This window comes from Podarcis liolepis (genome assembly GCF_965112155.1).
Source record: "Podarcis liolepis genome assembly, chromosome: 1".
Taxonomy (NCBI): Eukaryota; Metazoa; Chordata; class Lepidosauria; order Squamata; family Lacertidae; genus Podarcis; species Podarcis liolepis.
In genome coordinates, this window is record NC_139554.1 from 61,090,808 (window position 1) to 61,115,211 (window position 24,404).

The 24,404-nt window shown below is 42.1% G+C and overlaps 1 protein-coding gene across 11 annotated transcripts in view; it reads left to right on the forward strand.

The window, feature by feature from the left end:
- ANO5 (anoctamin 5) overlaps nt 1-24,404 on the forward strand; it is a 67,919-nt gene that overhangs the window by 25,778 nt on the left and 17,737 nt on the right. For 2 of the 11 annotated variants that reach the window (XM_083463558.1, XM_083463553.1), the window contains 11 exons: nt 32-76; nt 2,595-2,708; nt 9,488-9,556; nt 11,128-11,412; nt 11,687-11,800; nt 13,386-13,501; nt 15,210-15,344; nt 15,722-15,827; nt 15,919-15,979; nt 17,428-17,579; nt 20,752-20,826. In XM_083463558.1, the coding sequence (XP_083319684.1) occupies nt 32-76; nt 2,595-2,708; nt 9,488-9,556; nt 11,128-11,412; nt 11,687-11,800; nt 13,386-13,501; nt 15,210-15,344; nt 15,722-15,827; nt 15,919-15,979; nt 17,428-17,579; nt 20,752-20,826 (1,272 nt within the window). Of the gene's footprint in view, nt 1-31; nt 77-2,594; nt 2,709-9,487; nt 9,557-11,127; nt 11,413-11,686; nt 11,801-13,385; nt 13,502-15,209; nt 15,345-15,721; nt 15,828-15,918; nt 15,980-17,427; nt 17,580-20,177; nt 20,256-20,751; nt 20,827-24,404 lie in introns of all 11 variants that reach the window. The other 9 variants (XM_083463550.1, XM_083463557.1, XM_083463554.1 and 6 more) reach the window with 5 other exon arrangements.

Genomic DNA, 24,404 nt, shown 5'->3' on the forward strand with positions numbered 1-24,404 from the left:
TGACATGCTAATTCCCTGTTGGTTGTTCCAGAAGGCTGGAAGGAGATACAATCTGTTCCTGAAGCAACGTCTCAGGGTAAACCATAGAGAGCTGATACTGCTAATAGCTTGGATGGCTTCAGTGATAACAAGCTTCACTATGTGATGTCTCTGGTTAATTGGGAATTAAATTTGTAGCCTCAATAGTCTTTAAATAAAGAATAGTTGTTTGCATAATATAAACAAGAACAGAATTTAGACCAGAAAACCCCCCAATAATGATCAGCGATTTTTAGCTTGTTTCTTAAAACAAAACAAACCCACAGCCACCCTAACATAATTTCATGTTAAATTTGATGATAGCATCAAAGCTCTGCCTACCTGACTGCAAACCTTATCCAATTATTTGACAATTGGACATTATATGATATTTAATTTCTGATGGGGTTTCTTCAGCACTGAAAAACTTTGTATTAGGGTGAACTTGATATTACTAGAGACTCATTCTAATCATTGCAAGGTACTGAGTATCAACTGCAAGGTACTGAATACAAACCTAATTGTAGATTAAATTAAGCTCTGTTTTGCGTGCATATGTTGGGAGAAACTGCAATTGCTGTATTGGACCAAATTTCCTTCAAACACCCAACCACCATGCATTAGATGAACATTTGCATAGCAGCTGCTGTGATTTATGAGTCTGCTTTCCGCACAGAAATAAAGTGCTCAGGGATATCCCATAAGATAAAATGGAACAAAAAGCACAATTAAGAGTCAGTTCAACAGTGTGATAAAAGCAACATATGACATTGTAGCAAAATTATGAAAAGGTGCAAATGACACTTGAAACTCTGTCTCTCACACACACCCAAAATTCAGCTAGCAGAATGAATAAATAATATGGGCTTCGTAGTAGAATGAAAATGAAGAGCTACCTTGCATAATTGTGAGAATGAATAAAACCAGTGCTGCAAAGCATTTGGCATTGCATATAGCCTAAATTTCTATATACGGTTGCTGCTGCTACTGCTGATGGCACCAAGTCTAGTGGAATTCAGAAAGGTAAACTTAGGATTTTATTGTTTGTTGCATTTGTTCTCCACCTATCCATAAAAAAATTACAAAGGCAGATAGCACTAAAGTCCACAAAATCAATTGGCTTGACTGCACACACCATAAACAATAGTACAGTAAAATCAGATAAGAAATCCAAACAGCGGAAGCCAGTTAAAAACATAATTCAGTTTAAAACACAGAGCAGCCCAGAAGAATGACTCAGAAGGCCAATGTCTGGTTAAATAAAAATATTTTTTTGCCTGCCTGCAATGCCATCCAAGGTCCCTACTGAAGTTTAGCCTAACTCATAAGGGACTTGACATGGTGCAAAAAAAATCTCAAATTTACTCTGGTAATGAGATAGCTTTAAGAAGGCCTTGCAGTAAAGGAAGCCTCTAGCTTAAGGCACCCACTGCTGTCCAGGGTATATAATCACCAATTTCTCGCAAACTGTTTCCCCTCACTATTTCCTTGCACAGTAAATTTGAGAAGGGTAGGGAGACACAGTACTGGAGGGTTGGCAATAGAAGGCTACTGACAGGGAGTTTTCCTTGACTTGGTCTTTCCAAGTTTTGTTGGAGAATTCATGGGTAAGCCCTGAGACTTCACTAATGAAATTCAGAATAGTCAAGCCAATTATGAAGCAAATCAGAAGGAAACTTACTTTACAGCTATGTGATTAATAGTAATCGTCTAAGTGCATAAAATAAAATTAAAACTAGCTGAAAAAGACACTGCTCCCAGATTTATGGAGTCTTTATGGAAGCAAGTACCTCTATAACATTACTTATGTACCAAATTTGTTCCCACATTTGTTACTGCAGAATCCAAAGTCAACTAGATTTTGTTGCTAAGCGTCTGTTGCCTTCTTAAATATTTATTTAAAAAACAATGACAGATTTTCTTTACTTTCAGAACCACTGCTGTGCTTCCTGCTTTCACATATTGCAAGTGTGTTGTTTTAACAGCAGAGTGTTATTATTTTACAGTACAAAATTATGCTAGGACTAAAATAACCTTTTCAGTGTTTGCAGTTGCTTCTAAAAGCAGACATTTAGACAAAATGTAAAAAGAATTTAAAGATTGTTGTCTTTTGTCATTGTATGTTGCATTTAACACGTCTGATGTATGGCAGGTGAATAACATTTATGTGCAATGGGCTTCAGATGTTCGTTTTCATATATTTCATTCAGTCAAATGTGTGACTTGAAAACATCTGTGATGTATGGGAGTGTGTGAACTTGTTCATGCATGGAGAGGGGTCAGTAGTGTGAGTGACTGTCTGGAAATTAGTGATTAATAGAAGAGGGCAAATGCGAGGAAATGTAAAGGGGAAGAGTGTGTGTGTGTGTGTGTGTGTGTGCGCGTGCGCGTGTGCCCCCCCCCACACACATTACATCCATAAATTATGAAGCATTTCCCTCAAGTTATTTCATAAATCTCATACTTCTTTTGGAAATAGGAGACTGAGTGCTTGAAACAAACTGGAAGATGTGCGGTTTTCTGCCATGTTTATAAGCAGCCACAAATATTAATAGTGTACATTATATTCTATATAGATTGATAAACGACATCAAAGCAAGGACTCTGTTTTCTTCAGGGATGGTGTCCGGCGAATAGACTTCGTACTTGCATATGTAGATGATCCAAAAATAGAAGGAGAAAAAAAAGTGGTAAGTTTCTTTTATGACATTTTCTGATGGAGCAACTTAGGAAACAAATGGTTGCTTCCTGTTTTTGCCTCTTGTATGACCAGAAAATACCAGCTCCAAGCAATTTACTGAGGCATGATGTACAGTGGTACCCCGCAAGACGAACGCCTCGCAAGACGGAAAACCCGCTAGACGAAAGGGTTTTCCGTTTTGGAGGTGCTTCGCAAAACGAATTTCCCTATGGGCTTGCTTCGCAAGACGAAAGCCCATAGGGAAATCTCCGGGGACCTCTTTTAAATGCTAGCGGTGGGGAGCAAAGCCTTCCCCCCCCCCCGGCCTTCAGAAGAGGTCCAGGAAGGCTGGCGGGGGCCGAAAGGCTTTGCTCCCCAGCGCCAGCATTTTAAAAGCAGTCCGGGATAGCAGGGAAGCGCTTCCCGCTATCCCGGACGGCTTTTGAAGGCAGGAGAGGCATGCCGGCAAGTCTCCGCCAGCAGCGGCAGCGCTGCCGCTGCTGGCGGAGCGCTCCGTGAAGCCTGGGCGTGCTAATGTGAGCGCGCGCAGGCTTCGGCATGCGGGCAAGTCTCCGCCAGCAGCGGCAGCGCTGCCGCTGCTGGCGGAGCGCTCCGCGAAGCCTGGGCGCGCTAATGTCAGCGCGCGCAGGCTTCGGCATGCCGGCAGAGGTCCGCGAAGCCTTGGCCGGACAGCTTTTGAAGGCAGGCGGGGGGAGCAAAGACTTTCGCCCCCGCCAGCCTTCAGAAGAGGTCCAGGACCTCTTCTGAAGGCTGGCGGGGGGCAAAAGTCTTTGTCCCCCCTGCCTGCCTTCCCAGGGGCTTTTAAATCGCCCCGGACAGCGGACAAGTCCTCCCGCGCTGCCCCCGGACCTCTTTTGAAGCAAGGGGCTGCGGGGAGATCGCGTCTCCCGGTGCTCCGAAGCGGGGCGGGGGGCGGGAACACCTTCCCCCACCGCCCCGCTTCGGAACGGTGCTCCGAAGCGGGGCGGGGGGGTGGGAACACCTTCCCCCACCGCCCGGCTTTGGAACGATGCTCCGAAGCGGGGCGGGGGGGTGGGAACACCATCCCCCACCGCCCCGCTTCGGAACGGTGCTCCAAAGCGGGGCGGGGGGCGGGAACACCTTCTGAAGGCTGGCGAGGGGCAAAAGTCTTTGTCCCCCCTGCCTGCCTTCCCAGGGGCTTTTAAATCGCCCCGGATAGCGGAGAAGTCCTCTGCTGTCCCGGGGCGATTTTAAAATGCCGCCCGCCAGCATTTTAAGATTGCCCGGACAGCGGAGAAGTCCTCCGCTGTCCCGGGTTTTTTTAAAATGCTGGGGGTGGGAAGAAAAGCCCTTGTCCCCCCCCCCAGCCTTCAGAAGAGGTCGGGGGACAGACTGTCCCCGGACCTGGTCTGAAGTCGGTTTCCCTAGGAACGCATTAATTGATTTTCAATGCATTCCTATGGGAAACCGTGCATCGCAAGACAAAAAACTCGCAAGAAGAAGAAACTTGCGGAACGAATTAATTTCGTCTTGCGAGGCACCACTGTAGTTCTGTCTGAATTTCTGTTCTAAGTTGGCATCTACTTCTTCAGAAGTGTCAGGATGCCATTCTAAGTGTTGCATTCTTCACTGTTAATGATTCTGCTCTATACGTTTAATATTATCCATGTAAAGTTCTGTTAATGCCTGTATATATCTTCTAAATAATCATAATATAGCTTTTAAAGTATAGATGTGCTGAGTAGTGCCAGTTGAGCTGCAGCAATTGTGTGGTTATCCTAAAAGGAAGGGTGGGGAGCAGCAGCTTCATTTCTCTGATGACGATAGCACCATTTTGACTGCAGGTCTGAGCACTATTTTGTGTAATTGGACAGTTCATAGAATCATAGTTTGTGTTGCCCTTCAAATATTCAGTGAAACAACAACAGACATAGGGAATGACTCAAGATTAAGATTGTTTGCAGTTCCTCCTGATGTTGGAGATTGCAGTCATATCAAGCACATGTGCTTCCCTTAATTGTATGAAATTAGCCAACTGGTCCTTCATTGCACAAATGGGAACGCTGTAGTGTTCTTGGTCTATCCCTCATTCCCTTGCTGGTAGAAAAGTCTCTGGGAGGGATTCAACTGATGAATCCTATCAGCAGAAGCTCTGTGCAAGGACATCTACTCCCATTTCCGTGTGCCCCCTGAAATTGGTTCTGGGGGATTTTGGGAGAAACACTGAAACAGCATGTGTGGGTAGAAGAGGGAGAATTGTTTTGTTTGGCAAGCCAAAATGCTTGACTTGACAGAAGGATTGCCTCACTGCAATGTTGGATTCCTCTCTCAATGTAGGAGAGGAATGTATGCTTAGACACTGACTTTTTGCAAGAAAACACAAGGTCATGGAGCCCTGAAACTCTGTTAGGAAAAAATTAAATAGACCTCCATCTCAATGTGACTTGCCTTTATAATCAAAACAATTTATTTCCAAATGTATTGGAAACATATGTTGTTGCATAGCTTACATAAGATACTATATATTTTCAGGGGTCCAGTACACTAATCATAAGCAACAGCATTTCAGCAAACGTTTTTTGTTTACCCATCTAGTGACTCGCAATGCTGCCAGAGTAGTTTGAGAACCAGGCTGTAAGCAATTTAGATTTCCTTATCCACAAAAGCATAGAAATAATCTTATCTTCTAAGATGGGGTGGGAACTTTGTCCTCGGTACTTTGTACCACATCTTGTTCCATATATAGCTGTTATACACAACAGCAGGGATAGCCAATGTGGAGCTCTCCAGATGCTTAGACTACAGTTTCTATCATCCCTGACCCTTGGCCATGCAGTTATCAGCAACATCTATAGGGGACAACACTGGCTACCTCTGCACTACAGAGAAAGCAGAGACAGCTTTGCCTGCTGCTAATCAATCACTTGGCAATGAATAGAGGGGATTGTACACTAAATTGGTTTCCTGGTCAGGGTTTCTTTTCTGGTGGTGTAACCCTACATGATTTTCTTGGGACAACAGTACTTCAGAGATCCCAGCTACCATCCTGTACTGATAATATTATTGTCCCTTGGAGACCAGGGGATTATATCCAACTACGTTCTAATTATTGAAATTAATGGGCCTAAATTAGTCTTGTCCATTAATTTCAGTGAGTTTAAACTGAGTTGGCTATAACCCTGGCTTATGTAGAATCAGGTGAGCAATGTATGAATCCCACAATGTGACTAATATCTGTTGCTAAACATACAAGTCTGTATGGTCTTAGGCAATAATGCAGAAGACTTGCAGGCCCCAGTGACTGAATAACTGGATCATTCACTGAATCATTTGGCAGTTTCCTGGAGTTTGCTTACATGACCTTAAGTCTCATTGTAATATGCAGCACTAGAAAGTTTTTGGCTTTTTAGATTGCCTTTGCTTTTTTATATTGACTTGTTCTGGATGTTTTCTGATGGCAGTTTGAAGATTAGACTGTGAGTAATTTGGATGCCCTTATCCAGTGTAGCATATCACTAATGCCACAGACTGAGCACTGTCATATTTCTGTTCTTGTGCATTTTGATGATAACTGTTCTATTATAGGTGTTTTTTTAAAGCACTACATATGTACCATATTATTTTTGCATCTCAATTGTTCCATGGCTTTCAGAATGCAATGTAAAGAGATGAGATAATACATGGCATGTTATCCTTAAGTTTGCTAATTAGAATCTTTACTGCACAGGATTACTCGGTTTAAAAAAATACATAGATAACATACACATATTCTGTATGTGACCCTTAGAAAAGAGATCATCCTGTGGTCTCACCTCTGGTAGGAACCAGCGGCGTAGCGTGAGTTCTCAGCACCCGGGGCAACGCAAGTAATTTGCGCCCCCTAACCCGGGGCAAGGCAAGTAATTTGCGCCCCCCCCAACCCGCGAGTTGCCGCTGGCGCTGCCGCCCAAACGACGCCGCTTGCCCGGAGGAGGAGGGGGGCAGAGAGGCGAGGAAAATGCAACTGCCCAGCAGCTGCAGCAGCACCGGCGGAGGCGGGGCTGTGAAGAGGGGCTGCCTGGCGCGTCCTCCGCTGCGAGCGCTGAGAGCCGCTGCCTGCCGGGCGCCTTCAGCCCGGACGCGCGCACAGCTCGGCGGTTCCGCGAGACATGCGGCTCCGCTACAGCCTGCGCCCGAGGCTCTTCGGCGACTCCGGAGGCAGCGAGCGCGCCCCCCCCCCAGATGTTGCGCCCGGTGCGGCCGGCACCCATGGCACCCCCCACGCTACGCCACTGGTAGGAACCATTTGTACATGAGGCCTATGCACCCAAGATAGTTTGCAGATCCATAGTTAAATCTTTCAGTTGCATTCAGACAGCAAGACTGGGCTTTTGCCACACTGCTCAAGTTTCACTGTCTTTTTCCTTGGGGAGTTGTTTATTGTGTTCCTTTCCTTTTGAGACTGTGTGAGGCCTTCCTTTCTGAAGAATTGAGAGTTTAGTACAGCATCAAGGCCATTGCTGATAGCAGACTAGTCCTCAAAGAAAAAATTATGGAGAGACTGCTTTCCTGTCCCAGTTTGTGTCGACCCCAGCTTGACTTCTTGTTGGTTTAAAAAGCCCAAACCATGGAACTGTAGCAAGTGATTTTCTTTTTGCTGCATTAAAAACTCTCAGACTGAAGATCATCTGGAATATCTGTGAGGGTTACTCTATGGAAATAAACTAGAAGGTTGACTAATCTTAATAATAATAATAATAATAATAATAATAATAATAATAATAATAATTAATAATAATAATTTTTATTTATACCCCGCCCTCCCCAGCCAAGGCCAGGCTCAGAGCGGCTTACAAGCAATAATAAAAACAAGTTGAAATGATTACAACTTAAAAACAAAATTAAAATACAACATTAAAATATTGAAACATTAAAATATTAAAATGTAGCCTCCTCGCAGGAGGAGAAGGAAAAGAAAAAAGAAAGAGAATTAGCTCCAAGCCAAAGGCCAGGCGGAACAACTCTGTCTTACAGGCCCTGCAGAAAGAAATCAGATTCTGCAGGGCCCTGGTCTCATGAGGAAGAGCGTTCCACCAGGCTAAAACTAGAGATATTAGTTTTAAAATCTGCCCACTGCCTGAATACATTCAGTCCAATTATATGTCTTTGGGACCAGCAAAGCTGAAGGCGTTGTCAGATGTAAAGGTTTATTTAGCAACATCTCCCGTTTAAGCAGTGAACTCTAACCATGGATTTTTATTTTATTTTTCTGTTATAATGGATTTGGGCTTGATACTTTGTTAAGGATTGGGGGGGAAAATGCATGCAGTGTCATACTGCACAGTAACTGCTAGGAAATCTCATGCATTGCTCTTTCTACAGCACAGTGACTTGGCAATGTTCTGTGGGCTAAGAATAGAAGCATTCTTGGGAAAACATCTGAGAGCTGCACAGTCTGGAAGTCTGTATGCTTGCTTTGTTTTGCAGACATATGCTAGTGGAGCACTTAATTTTTCATACAACGAAAACTTTTAAAAATCACTTCCATTTTCAGCAGACCCTTAAAATGTATCAATGAGGAGCTGAAATGCTGTCTAATAGAAAGAGTTGGTTCAATGCTGCATGCCAACACGCCCTAGTGCATGCCTAAGCATATTTATTTGGCATTTATTGGGAATTTATCCACTGTTGCACATATCATTTTCACTTATTGTTTGTCCACCTAGTAGATTTTCCTGGTGCTAGTCTTGTTGATTTTACTAAAGAACCAAAATGGTAGTAATCATTTGCCTAAAATAAAAGGCCCTGTTCTGTTTGTCTCCCCCCCCCCCCCATGTGGACTGTGCCATCTTGTAGGCAGTAATCACAAATGCAAATGCAAAACATTCTTTACAATTACAGATAGGTAGCCGTGTTGGTTTGCCATAGTCAAAATAAAAAAAATCCTTCCAGTAGCACCTTAAAGACCAACTAAGTTAGTTCTTGGTATGAGCTTTCGTGTGCATGCACACTTCTTCAGATATTTTTTATTCTTTACAATGTAGGACATCTGAGAGATGTGAAAGGGAGACTACTGATGATGCCCTCCAAAGAGTTGTAACAAAACGAAAGCCTTGCATGAGAACCCCTGAATTATAATACATGCACTGTAAACATGTTATCACTTTGCTGACTGTTTGAAGGTTAGGAACAAACAGCACTGTTATCTGAAAGTGAACTTCTTTTTACATTGATAGCACAACTTTTCTTTTAGATAACATGTATTATCTGTTCATTATATTAAACTTCTTTCAGAATCATTAACTTTAATCACTGGACTTTGGTGCCTATTTTTTATCTTCATAAAATGTATCATGGGAAATTGAAGTCTGCCTTCAACTGTTACCCTGAGGGTGAACTTGGGATGGGTCTACAATATAAAACAGGAAGTCTGTTAAGTCTGTCAAGTCATTCTAAATAGGTGCTGATAAATATTATTTTTGTTTGTTTAGTTACTGCTTTTTACACGTGTTGGTGTGATTTATAGTCCTACTATAAAACTGAAAACAATGCAAAATGGTCACCTAAGGCAGGGACATTTTCATCTAGCTAGAAAAAAATCACTTTAAATGATATGCCTTTTCTGCTCCTGGCTATGATCTCTCTTCTTTTTCACCCAAGATGTGGTTACTGTCACCAAGAGAATGGTAATATCATTTTTAGACTATTGCACTGTGCTTTGTATTGGGCTGCCCTTGAGAACATTTCTTTGACACATAACAGGTATTTATCGATTTAAATGCACCTACTATTTTAATAAGAAGTAAAGAGCTTTTTGTTTTCCTTCAGGAACGGAGACGAGAATTTGAGAACAATCTAGAGAAGGCTGGCCTGGAACTAGAAACTGAAGACAAGAAGGTAACGAAGCATTATTATGCCTTCTTACTTCTTGAACATATGCTTAAACTAGATGGGGGATGAAGAACTCTGCTTGGAAATTACAAGGAAATAGAATGTCTAATGAATTGTGGCATCTTTCACCTCCCTGCCAGCAGCATGTTTAAGATTTGTTTGTTAACAGCATGCTAGATGCTGATCAGAAAATAATAGTGATGCATTCCATTCCTGGAGAGGTTCTGTGAACTTTAGGTGTCATCCAAAACCCTGCAGTGCCTAACAACATGGAGAGGTGCTACAGTGATATCCGTGCCCCTCTGCCTGGCAAGCCCAAGACATACCTGGGATCAGGAGACTGCACAGTCCAGCTGCAACAACAATGCTTCTATAGGAGAAGTCTCAGCAAGTAGTTTCAAGGCCGAGGAATGTCACTTTCTTAACTCAAAGTATGGCAATTGCTCTGATTATGAGATCTTCTGATTCCAGGTGTGCCTAGCGTTTGTTTGGGCCCATTATCCTTTGTTGTGCGGGGGTACGGGGAGATGAGAAGGGTCGCCCCATTGAAATAGAGCCTCTTTGTAGATCTTGTTGATAAGCTGTAATCCTTCGGCTATCATCAGTGGGAGGTTTGTTAAAGGCCCACAATAAAGGAAAAAGAAGGGCTAGAAGAGCATTAAGTTGTACATGCAGAAAATCTTCAGGCATGTGGTCTAAATAAAGGTTTTGTATGGAGACAGAATACGGACCACTTCTGATGAGCACAACTAACTTCTCTTGGTCTTGATTATCCTCCCATTTTGCCTGTAGATGATTAGTCATGATTGACTCCCACTGGGATTAATAGAACAAGTTAGCACTATTGGTTTCAGCGAGATTTAAATGTAACTTAACATTTTATACATCATAGTCCAAAAGAAATACTATCAAATACCTAGAAGAGTAATGAAGTGAATAGCAAACAGAGTGGCTTGACATAGAATAGAAGCACATGCTTTCTAAACTGTACTTTCTCATTATGTTCAAAATATGCCTTTTAGAGCTTGTTTCTGGTCTGAAGTTTAAAAAATATTTTAAAGGTTTATTTTGCATGTTTATATTTTATGGTGTTTTGTTTTTTAAGAAATGTATATCGCCCAGAAACACTTGTAATGGTGGATTAAAAATGGTGGTAAAGGCTAGATAAATATTTATGCTAGTGTCCAATGTAGCACTAAGTCTCTCATTTCATCAGAGGAATGATTTCTCGAAGGGTAATGAAATGTTCTCCCTTTCTCTTCACTCTGCACCCTCCAAAAAAATCTGTTCCAGGGGTTCCCTCACCTTCTGGAGCAGATTTAGTGAGGGCATAGGATGCTCATAGTGGAGGGTGCAAAAAAGGAGAGAAAGTCTTATTACCCATGTGGAAATCTTTGCACTGGCAGGTCACAGGAGTTCAGTACCACCCAAAGTATTCTTGTTTTTGCTTACCATGTGGATGCAGTGGCCCTAGCTCCCATAGATGATATCTGTATTTAATGTGAAGCTTCTTTATAGATGTATCAATATGAAAGTATTGCCTGTTTTAACCTCAAACCGTATCATTTCCTTTGTAGGAATCTGACAATGGCAAAACTTACTTCGTGAAGATTCATGCGCCATGGGAAGTTCTGATCACATATGCTGAAGTGCTGAGCATAAAAATGCCCATCAAAGAAAATGATATCCCTTGTACTACGGAAAACCCTTTGGATTGGATATCTTGGCCATTTAGACTGCCTGAAATTGTGATGCACCCAGAACCAGATTACTTCACAGCCCCATTCAGCAAAGAACGGCAGGAACTCTACCTCATTGAAGACGAGAATACATTTTTCTCCCCGTCTGTCAGGAACAGAATTGTGAGTACTTCCGACACATCAGCACACATGAGGTGCAATTCAACGTTCTGGAACCTTATATTGAAGTATTTTAGTCTGTAAAGGTAATGGGTTAATAAATTAGTGTAAAGGTCAAATGTAATTTTATTTGACTAACATATCTATTTTTTGAGTGTGGAAAATGTTTTGTATTTACGCACTGCGGTGAAGAACAGTTGTGAAGGAAAATTAGATTACCTGATAATCATAGTATAGTCATTTTAAACTGCGGGGTTGGTTTCTCTCTCCCTCTTAGGTTTTCTATATTTTAACAAGGTGTCCATATGGAACAGAAGAAGGGAAAAAGAAGTTTGGAATCAAACGGCTCTTAAATAATGGCACCTACACTGCTGCTTATCCTCTTCATGATGTAGGTATTTTTTTTTTTGTCATTCATTCATTCATTTCAGAGTACTTCCCTGTTTTCCAAACCTCACTTTATCTGTTTTTAAGTAACACCTCCTAGGGAAGACATAATATGTGTGATTCACTGTAATTGTGACTACTGCTATGGGAAACTGCTTACAACATAACATAACGTAACATAACACCTGTGCAAGCCCCGGGGAAAGAGCGAGGAGGGGAAGAAGGTTAATTACAACTGTGCTGTCAAACTGGGATGGTTATTGCAGGGTTAAAGTTTAGTGTCAAAGCGCCCTCTGGTGGCATACAACAAGTGCTTCACTGGAGCCCATTTTTGGATTTTCTTTTTAGCAGTTTATATATGAATGGGGCACATAATTGTTTTTAGAAACTATGTTAGGAAATTGTGGCCTTTTATGTATTCATAAAAATACTTGCACAGTGCCGGTTCATGTGATATAACAAGGACAGCAATATATACAATGCAACAATATATGCAATGTAATATAAAATAGTACAAAACGGTCGTTTTAATTCCTAATTGCTCAAAAAAAATTAAGCAGTTGCATGGACCTGCCTGCATAACAAGGTAGAGATTCCTTCAAGTGAAACATCAGAATCAAAAGCAAGGACAAGACTTTGCTAGAAGACTGTTTTCACTGCTTGCTACCAGCCTGGCATCTGGTAGAGGCCAGTTGGGCCTCTGTAAGATGGGCTTGGCTCCTGATGATCTCAGTGATCAAGATGGGATATAGGGTTTCCTGAATACAAGTTGATCAGCACTCTATATATTCACACAACAGAATTGAAAGTTGGGCTTGCATATTATATTGCAAGACTCCTGAACCTCTATACCTAAATAGTTTGAGAATTTGAAAAATAATTAGGGGCTTAATTGCTGGGAGAGTAAGCACAATGTGTACCTGGCACTAGAATCACTGCAACTTCCTAGGGAAGGCAGGCAGCAGGAAGGTCTGCGCTCTGATGACACGCTGGCCGGAGGAGTAAAAGGTAAAGGTACCCCTGCCCGTACGGGCCAGTCTTGACAGACTCTGGGGTTGTGCGCCCATCTCACTCAAGAGGCTGAGGGCCAGCGCTGTCCGGAGACACTTCCGGGTCACGTGGCCAGCGTGACAAAGCCGCATCTGGCGAGCCAGTGCAGCACACGGAAACGCTGGAGGAGTACATCTGCACAATTCCAGTTTCTTTGTTGCACTGCTCCTTCCCTTCTCCTTCCTGGTAAGCCACAGGGGTGCCAGCGTAGTTAGTTCCCTACCATCCACTCCTGCTTGTTGTTGCCCCACAGTCAGTTAAGTTTTAAAGTATGTATTATTTAGACCTGGCAGAGATAGAGTCCCCAAGTTTCAGATTAAGTGTGCTTGTTCTTAAGGAATGCCCATGTTGTTGGTCTTAATACTATAAATAGCTATTTGTTGCCACCCGCCCTCAGCCTGTCATATACATAGATTATACCAATTTCTACATATATTATCCTGGTACATATTTAGAGGGAACCAGTGTTGCAGAACACATGCTGCCGTTTACTGATCTGTTTTTATGTCTGCTTTATTTCATTGTCTACGCTGACACAGTGCCAGTACTGGAAGAGGGCGAATGACCCAAAGTGTGAAAATGAAAGGTACACCCTCTACAGAGAATGGGCAAGGTTTCCTCGTTTTTTCAAAGAACAGCCCTTGGATCTTATCAGGTGAGCAATTGGGTACGCTTCTCTTAATGGAAGCGCCAGCTTTTGCATTGCCTTGCAATATATACCTACTTTAATTTGTAGATTATTCCATAGTTCAAGGAAACCTCAAAAATTGTAAAATGGCCTTAGTGGTCCACAATCTAATGACCTCCTGCTTGGACTGCTGCAGTGTGCTCTACATGGGACTGACCTTGAAAGTGGCCAGGCAGCTGCAGCTAACGCAGAATGCTAGATTGTTGAGGGGCATCCTGATAGGACCATGTGCCGTCAATCCTGAAAGTGCTGCACTGGCTGCCAGTGAGCTCTTTGGCCCAATTCAAGGTATTAGTACCAGTGCCCTAAATCATAGCTGTCAACGTTTCCCTTTTCTAAAGAGAAATTCCCTTATTCTGAATAGGATTCCTCGCAAGAAAAGGGAAAAGTTGACAGCTATGCCCTAAATGGCTTGGGGGGCATGTGCCTAAAAGAACACCTTTCCCAAGGCCCACTATCTCAGGCACTACAATTCACAGGGGAGACCCTGTTGGTGGTGGTGCCCCTTCACGCTGCCCTGTTGTTGCTGACCCATGGCAGGACCTTCTCACTGGCCATTCTCCATTTGTGGACTTTCCTCCCTGGTGGGGTGTGTTGTCTCCCTCGTTGTCAACACTCTAGAGGAATCTTAAAATGTTTCTGCTCAACCAGGCATTTAATGGCTGAAAGAAATGGTTCCCAACAACCTTGAAACATATAATGGTTTTTAGTTGTTTTCATATATATATATTTTAACCTACTGTGTTATTTTAGTGCCTTGTTGTTTGCTGCCTCGGGCTCCTTTGGGAGGGTTTCCAACGGGATATAATTTCTAATAATGGAAATGAAGATATATAGCTAGATAGCTGGGAGACCTGTATGTACCAAGATCATCACTGGAACGTTCAAAAGCAGAAAGAATGAAAAATGTTTTGCATGAGATTTTTGACCCATTCCAGTACAGGTGTCAATATTGTTTCTCTTTACATCACACCGTAAAGCCCTCTTTTCTGGTTGCAGTGAGTGTCCTCCTATGCTAGAATCAGATTTGTTTTCCAAGTAACTCTCCCCACCCCCCAAATGCTTCAGTTTGTTTTAGGTTTGTTTTAGGTGAGGGTACAATGTCAATGTATAGCTGTAAAAGGATGTACTTTGAACTGTTAGATTCCTTTTCTCTGGTGTTCAGCTTCTATATGCATATTCCCAACTGGCTGTTTGGCCAATTATGCTAAACAACTTTCTGTGGATGTTAAAGGTGCTGTCACTGGCCGTGTTCATATCATCACTTCCGTGGCTTCATGCCAGGGTCTAAAGCAGCTTTAAAAGGGGAGAGAGAATCATATCTGGTTGCTGGGGCAACACATGAGCAAAAACTAGCTATCCATTTACAGGTAGGTAGCCGTGTTGGTCTGCCATAGTCAAAATAAAAAAATTCCTTCCAGTAGCACCTTAAAGACCAACTAAGTTAAGGTGCTACTGGAAGGAATTTTTTTATTTTAGCTATCCATGTAATTAGGGCACAAATAAGAACAAGAAATTCTGAGAATTGTTTTACAATCAACTCAGTAGCATTCCTTTATCTTTATCTTTATTTGCAATTAGTCTTCCAAGCTTTTCTCTCCTTTCCTCCCCCTTTTTAAGATGATTATTGTTTCTTGCATTCCCTTACTTTCCATTCCACGTTACTTTCCCGCAGGAAGTATTATGGGGAGAGGATTGGAATCTACTTTGCCTGGCTGGGGTTCTACACTGAGATGCTGTTCTTTGCCGCTATCGTTGGATTAATCTGTTTCCTGTATGGTGCATTCACAATGAATGAAAATATGAGTAGGTAAGAGTAATTAACATGGTCGTGTTGGTTAGATTGAATCATGACGAGTTGACTGATGACAGCTGTCCTGTCCACTTCACTGCTAATTGTTGTGGTTCAATTTTTTCTTTGAAAAGCTTGAGTCCCCTTGCCTTCTGTAACATTGTGTGCACTGATCCTGTGAGCCACTGTACAGAAACATTAGCTTAAACGTATGATCCAGATGTAGAACTATGTGCCACTGCATTATTGTGAGTATGGCCTTCTGAATATTGCGCACTGAAAGAGAGGGAACGGGTTCGCTATATTCCTTTTGCAAAGTCAAATATCAGCATCTGCACAAAAACACAATTTATCTGTCTATTGCTTAATTAAATACTTTTATCTGTCCCCTTCAGCCAAGAAATATGTGACTCCGAAATTGGGGGAAAGATTATCATGTGCCCACTATGTGATCAAAAATGTGATTACTGGAGATTGAACTCCACGTGTGAGTCTTCAGAGGTCTGTAGTCATTGCTGCAATTTTTGTTTTTAAAAAATAGCTTTTCCATGGTTGTTTTCATTCAAATTATTAATTTGTGTTTTTTCCCCAGTACTCCCATTTGTTTGATAATGTGGCGACCCTCTTTTTTGCAATCTTTATGGGGATCTGGGGTGAGTATATTTGTTAGTGCTACTTAAATAACACTCAAGCCATGTGGGTCAGCTTTAGCTTTGTCTCCTAGTGCATGCAAGTCAATGGCACTTTTGACAACAAGACTATGACTTGGTCCTGTGAGTGAATGTTCACTCATGGGATGCTCCTACTGGTAGAAAGGGAAAGAGGGAGAGCTCACGACTCATGAATCCCTCTGTAAACTTAAAGTAAAAGGTAAAGGTACATGATCCCTGGATGGTTAAGTCTAGTCAAAGGTGACTATGGGGTGTGGCGCTCATCTTGCTTCAGGCCGAGGGAGCCGGCATTTGTCTACAGCATTCTGGGTCATGTGGCCAACATGACTAAACCACTTTTGACACAATGGAAAACTTTCCATCTGTAGTGGTACCTATTTATCTGCTTGCACCGGTATTCTTTCAAACTGCTAGGTTGGCAGAAGCTGGGACAGAGCAATGGGAGCTCACCCCGTGATGCAGATTCAAACTGCTGACCTTCCAGTCAGCAAGCCCAAGAGGCTCAGTAGTTTAGACCACAGCGCCACATGCCCCCCCCCCAAGTGTTCAGCTCTGAACTATGTGGGAGGTGACATGAGGGAATTGCAGGGGAAAGGGGGGGGGGGGAATTGGCAGATATTACCTTTGCTGGATTGGAGTTGCTTTTATCCTTGGATGAGCAACTCTAGATCTCAACCTCTGTAAGTATAGTATGAATGCTATAAATATCATTCTGTAATGATATATGTAAATGTGCAATAATTCACTGGGTTTGATCCAGAGAAAGTTAAGCATGTTTTAGATAACTTGGGTCCTATTGGTTTCAATGGAACTGAACAGCGTTTCCATATTCTTAAGCACACCAAATCCCATGGAGTGGTACAACCCTCAATGTGCAAAAATATGCAGACAGTAATGAATCTGACTAACTTTGTCACAGCTCCAGAAATTCCATCAAAATGAGAAATGGCTTCTCCAGGGAATCTGCAGTAGTTTTTTATGTAACTGATGTACTGTATAGACATCAAATCCATCACAAAGATACAGTGGTACCTCGCAAGACGAATGCCTCACAAGACGAAAAACACGCAAGACAAAAGAGTTTTCCGTTTTTTTAGTCAAGACGAATTTCCCTATGGGCTTGCTTCGCAAGATGAAACGTCTTGCGAGTTCTTGTGAGTTTGTTTCCTAGTTCTTAAAGCCGCTAAGCCGTTAATAGCCGCTAAGCCATTAATAGCCACTAAGCCGCTAATAGCCGCTAAGCCGCTAAAAGTCGTGCTTCGCAAGACGAAAAAAACGCAAGACGAAGAGACTCGCGGAACGGATTAATTTCGTCTTGCGAGGCACCACTGTAATAGTGAAAGTATCATCTGGGAATGTTGGTTTTGCTCAGTTGCTACTAGACATTTCTTATTCTTATTTTTGTTTGCACCATACTCTATTCATTGCAGTCACACTTTTCTTGGAGTTCTGGAAGCGTCGGCAAGCTCGACTTGAATATGAATGGGATCTAGTTGATTTTGAGGAGGAACAGCAACAACTCCAACTGAGGCCAGAGTATGAAGCAAAATGTACTCAAAAGAGGAAGAATCCAGTAACGCAGGTAACCTGAGCATTAGAAGACAAAAATCACATGGAGGTTGGGGGATACATAAGATCCAGTTATCCATTGCGTATTTAAGACCAAGTAAGCCATCTCTTGTGGGACGCGGGCGGCTCTGTGGTCTAAATCACTGAGCCTAGGGCTTGCCGATCAGAAGGTCGGCGGTTCGAATCCCCGCGACAGGGTGAACTCGAAAGCACGTCAAAGTGCAAGTAGATAAATAGGTACCGCTACAGCGGGAAGGTAAAAGACGTTTCCGTGCGCTGCTCTGGTTCACCAGAAGTGGCTTAGTCATGCTGGCCACATGACCTGGAAGCTGCACGCTGGCTCCCTAGGCCAGTAAAGCAAGATGAGTGCCGCAACCCCACAGTCGGCCACGACCGGACCTAATGGTCAGGGGTCCCTTTACCTTTTATGCCATCTCTTAAGTGCTTATGAAGGAATTATGCCAGAACATTACACAAGCATGTTGTTCTGACAGGATCCAGAAAGTTATAATTCTGTAAATGTTTCAGAACAAGGTGACAAATCAACTGCCGGTGCTTAGGGTTAATATCTGGGATCCAATGACAGATATAAAATGGATTTTAAAAGAATCAGGCTTTCTCCAAATGCTGTTATCCACAGTCACTTACGGACTCATTGTTAAAACCGTGTTTGTGGAAGACAATCTTACTCGGCTACAAGTGATCGCCAAAGAAGAAGAAGATATATCATTCCAGTAAGGAAAGGCAGGAGCTCAAGAGGGCAAATTTAACTGATTTGTTCTTCTCTAGGAATTGGTTCAGCCATTGAGGAAAAAAGCTTATGTTGCTCTCCTTGAGACTATATTGGTTCAGAATGCAGCTTAACAGTTGCATGTTTGAATGCTATCCCATACCCCCAAAAATGCTGAACATGGAAAGCTTCTACCTAGCCTTTTCCCTGAAACAGTAGGTCTCTAAGTATAGGTAGTTTTTGATGTGGAGGCATTAAAATATGCAGTTTTCACACCTGCATTCTGGAGCAACACAGTCCTAGGGCCCTACAGCATGTGCTTCTTCTGAGTGTTTGAATTGCTGATAAGCTTTTGTCTGCATGCCGTGAGTTTCTGGGCAGCTAAATCAAAGGGGAAAAATAACAGACAAAATGGCTGCAATTCTACTTCAGATGCAGTAAATGTCTGTTTCACTAAGCCTGATCCTTATGATGGAACTCTGGGGCTTTAAGGAACAATTCTCTGGTGTTAATGTGATTACATTGGATGTAAGTAATATTAATGTATCTATTTATTTGTTAAATTCTATCCTGCCTTTCCGTCAAAGCTGCTCAACTGCAGGAAAATAGAAAGTAAAAAAAAAAAAATTAAAGCAAGGGAAATAAAACATATCAGTTAGAATCAGCAAGTTGATGATTTTGCAGTATCTTTACAATGGATTGGCAAAATGTTTTGGGACAAAATGAAGGTATCTTCTGAGTGCAGCTTCAAGTTAGAGCAATCCTGATTTATATTACATATTATTATCTATCCTAGCTTAGATATTTGCTTTTGTACATGAAGCTCATGAAGAATGAGAAGTCTAAATGTGTTGACATTCTTAAATATGCGTTTGATCATTAGAAGTCACTTGCTTTAATTCCTAGTTACAGTTTTTTAAAAGAAAGCTAAAACCTTGTTCCCTCTCCTTTAAATGATCTATTATCTATTTGTCAAGGTTTTAGGTTACAGAAATTTGTAAACATCCTGTCAGCAGTCCAGATATGAAAGAAATCAATGGTTAACCAAATTATAGTTGAATGTTCTTGCTGTGTGACATTAGACAATGAAAATGTGAAGGACCTGAGGCTCTAAAGATTATATCTGCAGATTGAAAAGAACACTGATATTCTTCAACTGTACAACTACATTTCATTGTTACTTACACTAATTTGAGACTTTTGCTGGTCACTGGTCGTTTTGCACTTCCATAGACTTATATCAGAATTGTGCCCTCTTTATTAACCCACAGGTCTAGCAACATTGTAATCAATCTTAAAGCATTAAGCTGGGTCACAGTGGGTTATGATCTGCTCTCATGGATATTATTACTTATGATGGTACTGAACTTCAAAATGGGGGAGGAGTGTGTGCGGTTGAACAACACTTTTCTGGAGGACATCTTAAGCCAATTTTGAACTGAGCTCAGACATCTCCAGAGGTGATGCCAGGTTTGAAATGTGCTCAGTTCTCTGTTGTCATCCCCTCCACCTATTTGCTCTCCTCCTTCTGGCTTTCACAGGTGAGAGGCAGCAAAGGGCTTACAGCAGCATAGGCCTTAGCCTTAAGGCCTGGACATAACCATTTACCTTTGTTATACATTGCTTCCCTTCTTCCCTTTGTGTTGTGCAACCATCAAGCCAGGAAGTCTCCAATTAACCATAGTTTCTCATTGCATTTAAACTGATGGTGGTGACCCTAGTTTCCTGGCTTGGATGAAATGAGAAACTCTGGTTAATTGGATGCTTCCTGGTTAGATAGCTGCAGACATGAGTTGCACTAGTATCAGGTGATGGTGGTACAGTGAAATATTTTCCGTTCTTTAATTACTGCTTTTTAAATTGTCTGGTCTGGTATTCTAGGAATTAGAATTGGTTAAGAGGAAGAGCATACATGACTATGGGAAACTGAGCTTGTTGTACTTTGGAATTTTGTTTTGGGTAAGACAGGGCTGCGTGAACTCAGCAGCTTAGAGTGGCAACTAATGAAAGAGCCATTTCTTCAAGTGGGAAAGCAATGAAAAGACCTGAGAGAATGGAGGACAACACTTAACAGCAATAGCTACTCCAGTCCAAACATACATATTTTTTCCCTGTCATGTAATTTGGGCATATTGGAAACTGAACTGCATTCACTCCCTTCTGTTCAGAAGATCACAGAGAAGGAAAACAAAAATGGCCTTCTGGCCATCTTGTAAATTTGGCAAAGTCTTAAAAGCTCTGGATGACTGGCTTCTCATCTACATATGGACTCCTCCATTTCTGTCTTTCTCCCATAAGATGAAATGTGCTACATCATGCATTCCTTGGGAGTGTAAAAACTATTTTCTTGGGGTGTGTTTGCTTTCTCACAGTGGTTGAGGTTGCTTTCTGCAGTGTTCAGTGTAAGAATATGTCTGCGGAGGTGAAATGTGCTGTGCTTGCTTGACTGTTTCAGGAGTTGGAGCCTTACTTGCCTTTAACTAGCCAGGCTATACGATTCTGCATCTCGGGAACGACAGTGTTGTTCTGGGTGAGCATCCTTTTGAATCATCACTGTAATGCATAACAAGCAACGCATCACTTTTTAAGCTTGAATTTTAACATGCCTTAATGCTTTTGCTGTCGGTATCTTTCTCTCTGTGCTTCTGGCTACAAGGGGTTGTAACTAACATTCTGCTTTCTTAGTGTCATGCAAAGTACACACTGAATCGTATAGCATACAATCCATAACTCTCTCTTCTGCCAAATCAATCCATTTGACTTTATTTAGGTGTCCATTATTCATGATGATGAATATAGTGACTTAGGTTACAGTTTTATACCCAGATACCTGGGAATAACCTCTGTTGAATTCAATGGAACCTATTTTTAAGATGACATCTATGAGATGCCACTGACTGTGTTGTTGTTATTATTTATTTATACCCCACCTGTTCTCCTGATGGGATTCAGGGCAGCATGCAGATAAAAACAAGAATCACTAAAAACATAGAAAAACAATAATTAAAAAACAATTAAACACTGATAGAATTGAACCATATATGCGTATTAAATATGTTTACAACAAGCAAATAGTTACAGTAAAAATGGTATGTCACCAGCCCTATCATTCAAAGCAGTTCCCAAAAGCCTGTTGGAACAAGACAGTTTTTACCATCTGATGAAGGAAGAACAAGCAGGGAGCCAGTCTAGCTTCTCCTGGGAGGGAGTTTTAGAGTCTGGGAGCAGCTACTGAGAAGGCCCTTTACTGTGTCCCCACCAACCGTGCATATGAGTGTGGCATGACCAAGAGAAGGACCTTTCCTGAAGATTTCAAAACCTGAGCAGGTTTGTATGAGGGAATACATTATTTCAGGTAGCTTGGACCTAAGCCATGTAGCGTCTAAAGGTCATAACCACCACTTTGAATTGTGCCTAGAAACAGACTGTTAGACAGTGGAGCTGTTCCACTGCTCCCTAAAGGGTTATGCTCCCTATAATCTCTGGTCAATAATCTGATCATATCTCTTTGAGCCAGTTGATGTTTCTAAGCACTTTTCAAAGGCAGCCCCATCTAGAGCGCTTTACAGTAATCCAAACAGGAGGTAACTAAGGCATGTGTCACTGTGGCCATTTGAGATATCTCAAGAATGGGTGCAGTTGGCACAGTGCAAATGCACTCCTGGCCACTGTGGAAACCTGGGCATTCATGCTCAGTCTGGAGTCCAGGAGCACATCCAAACTGTGTCTTCGTAGGAAGTGTTACCTCATCAAGCACAGGCTGAATCCCTATTCCGTGTTCTGCCTTCTGACTGACCAAGAGCGCTTCTGTCTTGTCTAGATTAAGTTCCAATTTGTTCGCCCTCATCCAGTCCATTACAGATGACACACGCTGGTTTGCATCTGAGACTGCTTTCTTGGATTTTGGTGGAAAGGAGAAATAGAGCTGGGTCATCAGCATACTGGTGACAATGAACCCCAAAACTCCAGACAACCTTTCTTAGTGGTTTCATGTAAATGTTAAATAGCACAAGGGACAGAAGAGAACACTGAGGGACTCTGCAGGCCAATGTCCAAGGTGTCAAACAGGAGTCCCTCCAGGAAGGAGCAGAGCCATTGTAAAATAGTACCTCCCTGCAAGGTGGCCCAGAGGAATACCATGTTTGATGGACTGAAAGCTGTCAAGATGTCTAGCAGAGCCAACAGGGACACACTGTCCTTGCACAGTTCCTTGCACAGAGCCTCTGTTCCATAACTAGGCTTGAAACCAGATCTAGATAATCAGTCTCTGTAGTTATCTGTAGACCAAGGGAATTTTGCCCTATTTTGAATTGTTCAAATGCTTGATTATAAAATTTCCCTATAACCTGTAGTCATTTATTATTGACCAAAACACTCAGAAGAAATTGGGTTCTGGATTGCATCATTTACGTCTGAATCAATTCAACTTTCTCTATTTCAATACAGAAAAAATTGAGAGATATTTAGTATGTGGATAATGTGTTATAAACACAAATGTCTATAATGCTACCATATCTATGCAATGAAATTGTAACATGATATTGGTGGATTTTGAAACAGCATGCCACTAGTGTGCTTTGCATGATTTTGCTTGGTGTACTAACAGACAAGCTAAGCAGAAAAAGACAATATTACTGCTCTGTTGGGACTATACCACTTTAGACTGAAGACATGATTACATTTATTCTACTTATTTCTAAATTTCCCTTCATCTAGTGGTTTCCAGGGCAATGTACAATAAGCATAAACAATTACTTATATGAAACACAAACACAATTAAAAACAACCAACCTTGAAAACAAATAGGCAGGAAAAGCTACGAAAAGCAAAAGCAAACATAGCCCTTTGAAATGCTTGGCCAAATACAAGAGGCACCAGAAATATTACCAGCATTGAAGAGGGTGTTCCAGAGTTGGAGTACCACTACAGAAAAGGACCCAAACCATTTCAGACTTTACAAGTACATATCACCATCTTGAATACTGGTCCCAGTTGTGACCATGTAGCCGAGACAATTCTTTCTGAATCAGAGTACTGTGAATCAACTTGGCTGAGCCAGTTAAAATTGTGTCAGCTGAGTTCTTCACTAATTGAAGCTTCTATATAGTCTTAAAGGGCAGCCCTGTGTATAACACTGAGGGGTTGCCCCATGTATAATGTGTCTAATCCATCCAGGATATTACCAGAGGTTCTGGCCAGGAACAGATGCAGCTGGAGAACCAGGCAAAAATGTTAAAAGACAAAGCCGCTAAGGCATCAGGTGGCAATGTTAAATCAAGGAGTACACTCAAGTTCCATGTGTGCTATTTTAGGGGGAGTGCAGTGCCATCCAGAACACACTGAACACCTGTCTCTCAGACCCAAGAATCACCTGCTCACAGTCCTTCTGTCTTGTCAGGATTCAGCTTCAGTCTTGACCCTCATCTGTCCATTTCCAAATCCAGGCATTGGCTGAGCCTCACTTGACTCACATGACATAGAGAAATAGATCTAGGTTAGATTACCTTACCGAGCAGTTTGAGAAAGAGCATGGGGGCATAAAACAGAGCCATGTAGGACTCTACGACACAAGTGCCATGGTGGTTGAGCAGAAGCTCCCCACTTCAGCTTTCTGAAACTGACCCTGGAGGTAGATGCAGAACTATCACAGCATTGCATCCATTACACACAACTGTTGGTAGCAAATATCAACTGAAAGACACAAAAATAACAGTGCATCAGGTGGATAGGGTCTGGCTTGGCTCTCACCCTGATGTACTTGGGTTTTACTTGCAAGAAGAATACATTGGATGAACATCAGATCAGCCTTCACATAGACACACATCCTCCCTCTTGCAGTCTGAAGTGATACAGTCCCGATGGGGCCATACTACACTATTATTCTCAATGTGTAGTTTGGCCCTTAGAGTCCTATATGGTACAGTTAGGGAACTGGTGGTCCTCCAGATGTTGCTGAACTACAACTCCCATCATTTCCATTGGACATTCTGGCTAGGGCTGATGGGACTTGGAGTCCATCAACAGCTGGAGGGCCATGGATTCCCCATGCTTGCTATATAGTATAAAACATTAAAGGCTGTTTCTGATATGATGCCATTGTTCTTAAAC